This window comes from Lineus longissimus, chromosome 13 (assembly GCF_910592395.1).
Source record: "Lineus longissimus chromosome 13, tnLinLong1.2, whole genome shotgun sequence".
Classification (NCBI taxonomy): domain Eukaryota; kingdom Metazoa; phylum Nemertea; class Pilidiophora; order Heteronemertea; family Lineidae; genus Lineus; species Lineus longissimus.
Genome location: NC_088320.1, coordinates 1015602 through 1026270, shown reverse-complemented (window position 1 = coordinate 1026270; position 10669 = coordinate 1015602). Strand labels below are relative to the sequence as shown.

Genomic DNA, 10669 nt, shown 5'->3' with positions numbered 1-10669 from the left:
CTGAGGTGTCCACAATATAGGGGTTGCATAGGAGTGACATGTTGTTACACACTCATTATGTATGCCTGCTTCAGAGGGAGTGCACTATGTGTAATATTGCAATGTTACATTTCAGAAGTTTTGTTGACCGTTTCTTTGTTTTTATTTTGGTCATGTTATCTCATGAAATCTTTCTTGCTCACTGACGTGGAGAGGAATGACATTCTAACCAATAACCTTCTTCTGTTTATGATTTGGTTTTTCATTCTGATATTCATAGTCTGCATCCTTGTGAAACATTGGTCTGTCTTTAGAGGCACAACCTGTCCTTGATTGTGACCACTGAAGACGCAGCTTGTGACTTGTGACTTGGCCATGATTGGCACATGATATGGAGTTGCCAACTACAGATCCATCTTTCATGCTTGTATGACAAATACATCAAGCATGAGTAAGTGTTGTTTTCTGTCTTTTTGGTTGACCAGATTAGAAAATGGTGACCCAGGTCACATCTCTCTAAAACTGTTCCTATTTCAAACATGTTATCCAAGGCTTAACTTTCAAGATGAAAATCAGACGAGAGATACAATTGGTGTCCAACTCCGGACTGATAAAGCTTCATTACGTAACGTATTGGACCCAATCGAGGGGCGTATTGTTTGGTTAGGTAATCTTGTGACACCGTTGGGCCTCCACCCAGTCGAGGTTAGAGTTCATCGAAGGGCCAAGATATTTTCGCTGCGATATCTCGCCAGTTTTCGTATCAAGTTGTGTGCGTTGAGTGTGGTTGGAGCCTGCAAGGTGATAGGATCCGTCCAGTGAGAGCTGCAGTGGAATTACTAGTTCTTTGTTCTATTGCTAACTAGACATGTTCTGTTTTATGGCTGATGTATGGTTTGGTGTGTCATTTCATGGATTAACCGATTAGCTGTATTATCTGTCAGGTTCAATATGATATAGGATTATGCTGGTGTCTTCACTTGGACTACAAGACAGAATCATTCAAACTCCTCCAACTCACCAATTGTTTTGTGTCTTGGGATAAGCGTGGCGGAATTCTCAGGGCAGCTCATCGCTGGTTTCGAAGGCATGATATTTCTCTTGTTCTGGATTCATGACAAGTGGAAAATCAGTTGTGAGATTATGACAAGTCCTCTGATGCTGGTTGTGACAACATATCACTGCCAGTGTTGTGTAATAGCCCCCCCCCCCCCCTCCACCAATCAAGAGAGTAACACTAGCAGATTAATATCAAGGCAATAACGCAAATCCTAGTCTTAACTCCAAACAATCATGTAAAAATCATGGATTCATTGAATTGGCTGATGGACTCAAGCAATCAGTTCAGTTGGATATCATGCTAAATGATTACAACAACTTGTCCAACAAACAATTCTCCATAACTATTGACTAAAACTTATGTAATATGCTTTGATGAACGGCAGGTTCATGAACTGTTACAGGTGTAAGACACCGTTCAGACGCTTATGAAGAATTTTATAAGTTTGCTACTCAAATTAATGAGATTTGTGTTAGCTGTGTGAAGATATGAGTCAGAATGTAGCAGTGCCTTATTCTCTTTTAGACCTTACAGTTTCTATGTTCAAGCCAGGATTCTTCGTCAAGCTTACTCCTCAGAGAAATTTGTCTGTCTAGTCTCCGGCTCAACATTCACTTGGTATAAATTCTGTGAAGGTGTTTCTTACCCTGTGCGAGGACATTTCATTCCTTCACTTTTCATTTTGGTTGTGATTTTGTCTTCGTTTTCTCGGAATGGACTTTATTGTGGAATACATGAGAGGAATCACTGTGATAACCAGGATAGTCCATGTTAACTTTGATGAATAATCGAAAATTATCAGAATAGCTGTATAAAAAACAATGTCAAGTTTATTGACCATGGTTGAGCTAGGATTAACACGAATTACTCAGAATCGCTGATAACTGTGGCTATCTCCGGTCACCATCAATGTTGATATCATCGATAACCTGCGCAATCAGTGACTGGTGGCTGATGACGATCATGTGACGTTTACCACTCGTAAAGTCAGAGTTTCAGATATTTGAGTTGGATGGAGGATTGCTAAGAACCATTCACTTGAAATGTATCTCATCCAAACCCTTTATAATGGGTGGAACTCATGAACTCTTTCAGTGTGTCAGCAGATTTGACCAATATCATTCCCGGACATAGCATTCAAAAACCTTTTCCGGGTTGAGCCTTGGATACGCATCCATAACAATCGTATTAAAATCATAACAGTCATCATTTTCAACCAGTGGTCATCAGTGGTCAGTCCGCACTAATCAGTGGTCACCGCTGAATACCCCATTGTGGCACCGAATGAATCCCGGACTCCGAGTCAAGTGGGCTATTTTTAGTACGTGTCATCCTTCGTGGAGTTAGCATCACTTGACAGATCGTTACTGTCCAGCGAACGTCATGGAGCTCGTGTCCGAAAGTTCTGCTAATCGTGGTTTGCCGGCCTCGTACCCGTTGACGGTACCATCGGGGTATAACCCGCTCGGGATGAGTTTCTCACCGCAGTGGGAGGCTGCAGGGAATAGAATGGATGGAGGAGGAAATATGTATTCAGTTTGGGGTAATTATCACATATGTTGATTTTTTTCATTTTGTATGTTTGGCAGTTTTGAAATTTTTTTCAGGTTTTGTAGTTTTGACTCTTGCAAGTCAACAAAAAGAGATTATTATTATTATTGATAAGATATGAAGGATATAAATAATATTATAGGATGTGTACTTGATGGACAGTACATGGCTATATTGTTAAAATGATTCTCAGTCATTTTTCCATGCTCTGATGAAAACTCCAGGCCTTTTGCAATTGGGGGTGGATTCATGGACTTTTCTTGAATTCTCTCTAAAGGTTCTCTTGAATTCTCTCTTCTGCTTCCATCTATGCCCCTAAGAATCATTCGAAGGTTTTCAAAATCAGCACAGAATTCAAATTAATGTCTCACAACTTTCTATCAGTTCATCAAAACGTAAAAATATTTCCCGCTTTCCAACTTTACGCCAAATCCTAATTAATGGCCCTCAGATCTCTGTGATATCTTTTGACAATGCGACGGAAATCCAAAGATAGCCACGTTCCTAATCTGTTCACCTGTCCGTGAGGATGAGCGGGCGCGCGGCCGTGATTATCTCCCGAAACAGGTGGGTGACAAAAGGACAGAGGATTTTGCAACAAGTAATTGTAACTGTAGCGAAAGGTTGTCTATTGAGGGGGCGCTACATTTGTCAGTTGTGTGAGATGATGAGAGAGTGGAGCATGGGGAGAAGTGGGGTTTCGATGTTATTGCCTCACTTCTTAGTGAACATTTAGCATATGGTAAAAGTTGGTGGTGAGTTATGCTGTCTTTGCCAAGTTGCATTGATCAGGAACGATTTGCAGGAAATGCAATCTGAAATATCACTTTGGTGAATGCCTCAACCACAACATGCAATCAACATGCATTGATCTTGCAGACCACCGGGCAAGGTATTGGCACTTAACATGCATCTGCATGTTTATGTCATGTGTAATCACGGGTTCTTGGCCGAGTGTTATCATTCAAGGCTACGTGGAGAATTCTGGTATGTTAGGGCTTGACCAGTGAGTTACAGGGACCATCTCAATATCGACTCACTTCAATTTGTTCTCCGTTGGTAAACCTTGCTTCATTGTGTTCAGTCCAGACAGCCTGTTAACGCAGGATCCAGTGCTCAATGTTAAGCAATACAAGGAAGGTTATTGATGAACAGAACTGTATTTGAGAGGTCAACACCATGCATTACAACATTTCTGATCAAAGGCAGGCAATAAGATCAATCAATATGATCAGGTTACATCAATTAGCTACATTAGCAGTATGGCCCTAATAATGATTGAACTTTGTATCATGAGCATTACACCCTAACTGATCAGGCTATAACACTGTAGGTCACAAATGTTTTCTACACAACAGAAGCTTGCCGGTGCAAAAGTTTTTCTGATTTTAAGTGAATTGTAAAAATTTGCAATCGTTGGCATAAAGGGGTTAACAGTTCTTGCAATTTCAAAATCACTTGAATGGTATTGATAAAACTTATACCATTTCTTCAATTCGCCACATAACGTCTCAGCACAAAGTTTATGTGACTTCATCACAGTGTTATGTGGCCCTTATAAAAACTCTCATAAAGTGTGGAAATAGGTGTTTTATATTCAGTTTGCCCTGGAGGCCAGTGGAAGGTTTGTTGATGTAATTCTTATATCATTAATACAGCACAATATGTAATTCCTTTGTTGACTGGCAGACATTTACACCACAGGTTCATGAACTTTGCTAGTTGGTTACAATTCCCTGTTTCAGAATTAAGCACAGTATTAGGCCGACGTTTTGTAGCTTGTATCCTTATTGGTGAAATTGCAGAGTTACAACTTCGTGGCAAGGTGTTGAAAAAGGGGGTCAAAGAGTCACTGAAAGTTGCAAATTTGTGGGGCCGCAAAAATAAATGGGTCTACAAACAGTTTGTACTTAGTTCTTGGGACATTTTAAAATTTGATTTCGACTCTTCAGACTTTAGAAACAGAATGGGTTAAAATGACCAAAGCATCATTTGGCACATTTCAAATTCAAAATATGTTGTGTGGCATCCATTGACTTATCAATTTAAATAAATAGATTTGCGATGTCTGCAAACATCTGCTGATCAACAACAAAATAGGGCAAATTTACAAATTTCCTCAAAGGAAAGTCTAATTTTAGACAATATCATTTACTGCTGAATGATAATTTTGACAACTGTCATCAATTCAGCTGCACGTCTGCTGGTTCAAGACTGGTCAATCTGGGAATCATGGGCACAAAACATGTAAATGAGGATGTTTTGATTCGGAAAGTACACCCTGTAGTTTTGGATTGTCTTGCTCCGACTTGTCTGTGATTAATACTCTGAAGCAGATGATCTTAGGCTTTGTCCATTGATTTTCATATTTTCTATGGACACGTTTTCCCAATTGGCTAAACTCGCTCCTGTTTCGCTGGACAAATACTGACCACTGGATACCATTGTTCCATATTTGGTCGTGTCGTCTGCTCATTGTTCTCGAGATACTCCTTCAGTTGACTTCTCTGATTTTTCGGACAGTGTTTGTTTATTTGATCTTTTCAAATAAATTTTGACTGAAATGTGAGAAAATCAAATGTTGGTAGTTCCCTGTGGTCAGTGTGATGGGGTGTGGTCGTACAGTCATGTTCCCTTCTCTTGACCTCAACACTTCTGTGTTATTTTGAGGACCGTATCAGTGAGGCAGCAACAGGGTTGGACAAACCACAAATGCCAAGGAGTGCAGAGTAGATCACTTTTGGTTCTGACATAAATATCAAAAATAGTCAAGAAATGTTTGAATCAGTCTCGAACATTCGTCAGTTGGAATAAAACGTAACTGTCAGAAGTGACATTCAAATGCACTTGCGTTCTGACAAGCTCAGCGTAAAAATATCGAAAGAAGATTTTCGGGACTTGAGTTATGTTGTGATGAAAAGTAGCACTCTTGACCAATAGCCCTACACAGATGAATGCATATTTTGAACCATTATAAGCCCAAGTCTTGTTCTGCAAGTAAAATATCTAAAACTTTGGTCAGTCTGCACCAGATGGACCCAGTAAAGTACCCAGGGCAAATTTTTCTAGCTTTATTTTCAAATTTCCCTTAGCTCCATAGAAAACCTTGAAAGGCAAGGCTATGACCAACGGTCATCTTAGTGCAGCACAAAAGATTTTCAATATCGTCAAAATCATACATTTGCATTTCTGTGGCGCGCAGGAAGTCCTATGATTGAAGATGGCACTTCTCACCTGGGTAATGGTCTCCGCCATTATTGCGACTGTCCGCTGGTCAGCGACACCATTATTGCACCAGTCGTCGAGTTTGAGTATTTATCCACAGTGCGATTGTTGTATTGTGAGAGGAAATGGTCGAAATGATGATTTGTGCGGCCTGCGGTCATTCGGTGCTGATGAGGAAGTTTTCTTGAGATTGAAAAGAAACGTGGCGATTTTACATCCAGGGTGATTATCTTATGATTCAATGGAATCCGTTATTGGCAGATTTTCATTTTATATTTTAATGTCAGACTTTCCTTAAGTTAAATCTTATTTTAGTTCAGTCATTCTCTTGTTCCAAGATGGATACATTTTCTAGTATTTCAAAAAACGTGTTTTTCATGCAGATCTGTGATGAAAAAGGGTTCTGCCCCCCCCCCCCGAACGAAAAAATTAAAATGACCCCTTAGGTATTCAATTTACATTGACTTGCCTGCTTGGCTGGAAACCAAATCCACCTACATGTACATGTATACCATTTTCAAACTCATTATTTTCAAATTACATCAAATTGGGCCACCACCCATACCATCTGGTCACTTCATGAAACATTCTACAAGTCAAGAAAACATATTATTCCGAGGCACTTATTACCACAGCATGTTAAATGACAACATGTCTGAAGACCAACCCAAACATCTGGTCATTTGACGAGACGTTGAGTAAAATCATAAAATCACACTTTTCCTCATCACAAATTACAACTTCTTTGTTTCTTCGTTAATAAAACTACACTAATTATCATACTTGAGAATTCAGAGTTAACGAACCAGGTTAATGAGTCGCTGAAGCGTCGCCAAGAATCGCCTAATTACCTCGTGAAGTCGGCGATTGTTCGCCCATCGTTAACGAAGGAACTCGTCCATCAAATTTGACTCATCCCAGGCGCGTGTGCTGAGCATCAAAACCGAGCATTCGTCATTCAAAAACTTGTTGCGATCTCCACTCATTGTCCTGCTGACATTTTATGATCCCAAAATCGGACACTTGGCGAAAATTCTCAAATTGTCCATTGAATTCAGAAACTTTTCATTGGCGCATTGAAAAAGGTCGTCAAGCACACTGCATTGGCACGTGCCCATTTTTAATTGCGCGCCAGACATCTGTCACCAGAGCAGTACCTCTGGATGAGACAGATACTTGAAGCTGTTTATGATAAGTGGTCAGCTTCATTCTTGTGTTGGCCGCGGGCATCTTTAGTTCAGTCTTTTACTTTGAGAGGACATTTAAGTGATAAGAATTACTTTTGAATTTTGAGTTGGGTTAATGTTTTTAAATTACCAGTACTGGAAAAGCTTATATTGACCACAAGTATTTGCCAAAAGTATTGATTGGTGCGGTAGGGGTTAACATTTGGTGTTATGCATTCTGCGCCAACTTATCTACCAAGATCCCACCTGAATGAAATCTCTGTGTATGTAGTGATAAAGTGGGTAATATTACAACACAACTGGAAATAGCTGAACTTATGAACTGTTGGGGATGCCTTGTAAAAATACAACATTTCTGGTGGCTCTTCATACATTCAAATCCGTTTCTTAACACTTTCAAATTCATTGCAGGGTTTCCAAAAGACCATCCTGAGGATATCAGTGAACATTAATCCCTGATTTCCTCAGGATGCCAAAAGACAATTATGAGTTGTTTTCTTCTGTATTCCGGCGAGGTCACTATATCATCAGGTCCTAAATATTCATCAGGTCACTTTTCTTGCCTGACCATTTGCAATAGAAATTAATATTTGTTTATTATGTTTATATTTTCAGGTATTGCTCCAGCGATAGCAAGAGCTCTCTCAGCTACTCAGCAGGCGCAGAAACGGCCGCGCAGTGAAAAGAAACCTATCCCGGTCGACCAAAAAGACGATAAATACTTTGAACGACGAAAACGTAACAATCACGCCGCAAAGAAGTCACGAGACGCGCGTAAGGCTCGCGAGGATGAGATCGCAATACGAGCTAGTTTCCTCGAGAAAGAAAATGCAATTTTACGAGCCCAGGTGGCGACACTTCGTGAGGAAGCTAACTCACTCCGGCAACTCTTGCTTCAGAAAAGGTCAAGGCCATGAAGAGAGTGCCATCTTTTGACTAAAGTGAACACTATCAGTGTCTTTCAAGTGAAATGCTCTCTTCTTGTCATTGTAACATTTAGTCATCGATCACGCTTTTCAGTCAATTCAAAACCTGCAGCGCCTGGTGGCGTGTGTGTGAGATACTCTTGATGAATGATACTCCAACCCTAGTGACACCTGGTGTACAATATTTGTACTAGCAGAAGTAAGTCTCCTTGGTGGCGAATGAAGGACCGAGACATCAGGTGGGCATATTCCGTCATGCTGACCAGCAACATCTCGCGTGGTTGACTGGGAATCAAGCTCAAGATCGATGCCTTTTCTTGCAAGTCAACATGAAAAAGGTCCTCAGTGTTGTATGTGTTAACCTTGTTGATCAAACCAGGAGAGAGACATCAGTCAAGTACTGCTACTGTAAAACCAGTCAGGAGCCACTAACTTTGGAAGGGGCCGCATTGTCCTACTGTTTCTGGTTCTGATGTTTGTGATTTGCAGGCCTCTAGAGGTGATTTGATTGTGAATAGGTTGAGTTGCACTTGGGTGTCAGTTGTTCAGCCGCACATGTATTAGCTGAGATGGCTCCTGACTGGTTTTACAGTAGTATCTTTATTTTCATACCAAACCATTTTGACTCTTGTCAGCAGTTTATAGCTGATTGTACAGTATAGTTCTGTTTTACTGCAAACCATTTGCAGTTTGAATCTTTTACATTTCTTCAGGTTTCTATACACGGTGTTCGTGGCAGTTGTATAGTGCTGCCACCTGATGTTAAAACAAAACATTTTTTCTGCTTTTCACAGACTCCCTTGGCCAAGGGAACAAGAAGGGTTCTTGTTTTCATGTATGCATGAATGATTTCTGCTGAAGGGTATTATTATCAGGACCATAAGAAAAGTGCTGGCCAACATGCTCAAGAGGGAAAGTAGGGGGATTAACTTTTCAGAAATCAAAATCTGCAACGAGAGATAGTATCACTTCCACCTTTTCAATGGTCCAGATTATATCTCCATTCTGTGATGACATACTGTCTAAAACTAGACCTTGTTCTCAGTGATCTCAGGTTTTGCTCATTTTGAGGACGTCTGCCTTTGCAATAGAGACGACCTCCCATCGTCCAGGGTAATATTTGTGCTTTGTTTCATACTCTTGTCATTCTGATCGCTTGGTACATGATGTTAATATGTACTGCTCAAGCTAACTCATTAGAAAATCAAATTATAGCAAATGATCAAGATTAATTTCAGTTAGGCCGTAATGCCATGGGTTTTCCCAAAACTATGAGTTTTATTTGAAAATAGAGAAAGAAAATCGAAATTGGATGAAGAATATTTTCCTCATGTAGAAATACGGATCACACTTATTGGATCACATTGATGATATTAACAATATTGTAAATGGAGGGTTAGTTCGATCACAAAGTCATGAAGTTTTCTTCTGACACCCTGTATAGTCAACTGTCTCCTCAGTGTACAAGAATCGTTCAGAATTCAGATTCAATTATTTTCTCTCAGGGAATTTTCAAGCTTTCATAAACTTGTACAGGAAATACGCTTTAAGTGCTTTAGCTGCTCTAGTGTGTATAATTTATGAATTGCTAAAAGCTTTCTGGGGTCAACGATCTCACCGCTGTTAATTTCCCGCTCTTCTGTTTTGCTGACCAAGACTTGTCTCCTCACTATATACCAGTCTAACTGTGTACAAAAAGCATCATTTGACAGTATCTTCGAAATCTCTGAAACAAGCACGATCTGGTCTCATGGACATCACAGTCAGTCCGTAAATGTCTAGTTAGTTTCTCATCATTGTTTGGTTAGATTGATTGACTGATGGGTGTATATACAACAATGACTTCTCACCGATACCGGTCTAAAAACTGCTGATTTTTGTAGATTGTCGACACGAATCAAATCAAATTTTTTGAAAGACTGTAATTGTTGTGTTGTCATCATCATCTTGTTCTTATACATTGTTTTAAGGTGATTATTTGTAAATAGAATGTCTACGTGGGATTTTGTCATTTTTAGTGCTACTGCTAATGAAAGATTTTCTAAACTTGCCTGGTGTTAGGCTGCAGATCCCAAGGATATGAAGTGTCATTTATAATGCAGTAGTCAATGTACACCTTGTACCCCCTCTGCTAATCCACACGTGTTGGCACTTCTCCACATTGTCACCAGTTAGAAGTCAGAAGTTCGTTTCTATTAAAAATGATGAAAGGATCAACAGATTTTTGACGTTTCCTATTCAGGAAGAAACTCTATTCAAAATTCAGTCCTTATTTGATCCTAAATGAGTGGTGAGGGGTACAAGGCTTAGACTGACTGCTGCATAAATCTCCATGAGAAGTGTCAAATAGGATTTTTATTTCAGTGGTGAATCTATAGTAGAACCTCACTATTAAGAACACCCTCGGGACTGAGCAGTGATGTCCTTAATAGAGAGGTGTCCTGTTTAGAGAGGTCAAATTGAATTGAAACCACCAATTTGGGACCAAACCTAGTGTCCTTAATTGAGGTTGTCCTTAATAGAGAGGTGTCCGATAAGGGAGGTTCCACTGTAGTTGTTCTACAAAATTAGTGAGCAAGATTTTAGTTGATGGTGAAATGCTCTCTTATGTTCTGAGGTAGAGATGACATTATACCATACTTTATGTAAATATATAATATAATTATATGAAATGAATATTACAGACTTAGGAGTATAACTGTAGGGCCTATGTTTTAGCAAATGTAGTATATAGTCTGGGA

At 39.7% G+C, this 10669-nt stretch overlaps 1 protein-coding gene and 1 long non-coding RNA gene across 2 annotated transcripts; one reads left to right on the top strand and one right to left on the bottom strand.

Moving 5' to 3' along the window:
* The first annotated feature begins 2128 nt into the window (after window positions 1-2128).
* LOC135498302 (hepatic leukemia factor-like) lies at window positions 2129-9075 on the top strand. The gene is made up of 2 exons (XM_064788558.1): window positions 2129-2582; window positions 7618-9075. Exons 1-2 carry the CDS (start codon window positions 2423-2425, stop codon window positions 7917-7919), a joined length of 462 nt encoding a protein of 153 aa, XP_064644628.1. The 5' UTR covers window positions 2129-2422; the 3' UTR covers window positions 7920-9075.
* LOC135498305 (uncharacterized) lies at window positions 5061-6795 on the bottom strand. Its single transcript, XR_010449041.1, has 3 exons — window positions 6667-6795; window positions 5825-5998; window positions 5061-5148 (listed from the first exon to the last, which is right to left on the bottom strand). It is a non-coding gene; the product is annotated as an uncharacterized LOC135498305 (long non-coding RNA).
* Window positions 9076-10669: the final 1594 nt, after the last annotated feature.

Coding starts and splice junctions, on each gene's coding strand:
- LOC135498302 (XM_064788558.1), top strand. CDS start 2,423: ATGGAGCTCGTGTCCGAAAGTTCTGCTAATCGTGGTTTGCCGGCCTCG. Junction 2,583..7,617: donor AAATATGTATTCAGTTTGGG/GTAATTATCACA, acceptor TTATATTTTCAG/GTATTGCTCCAGCGATAGCA.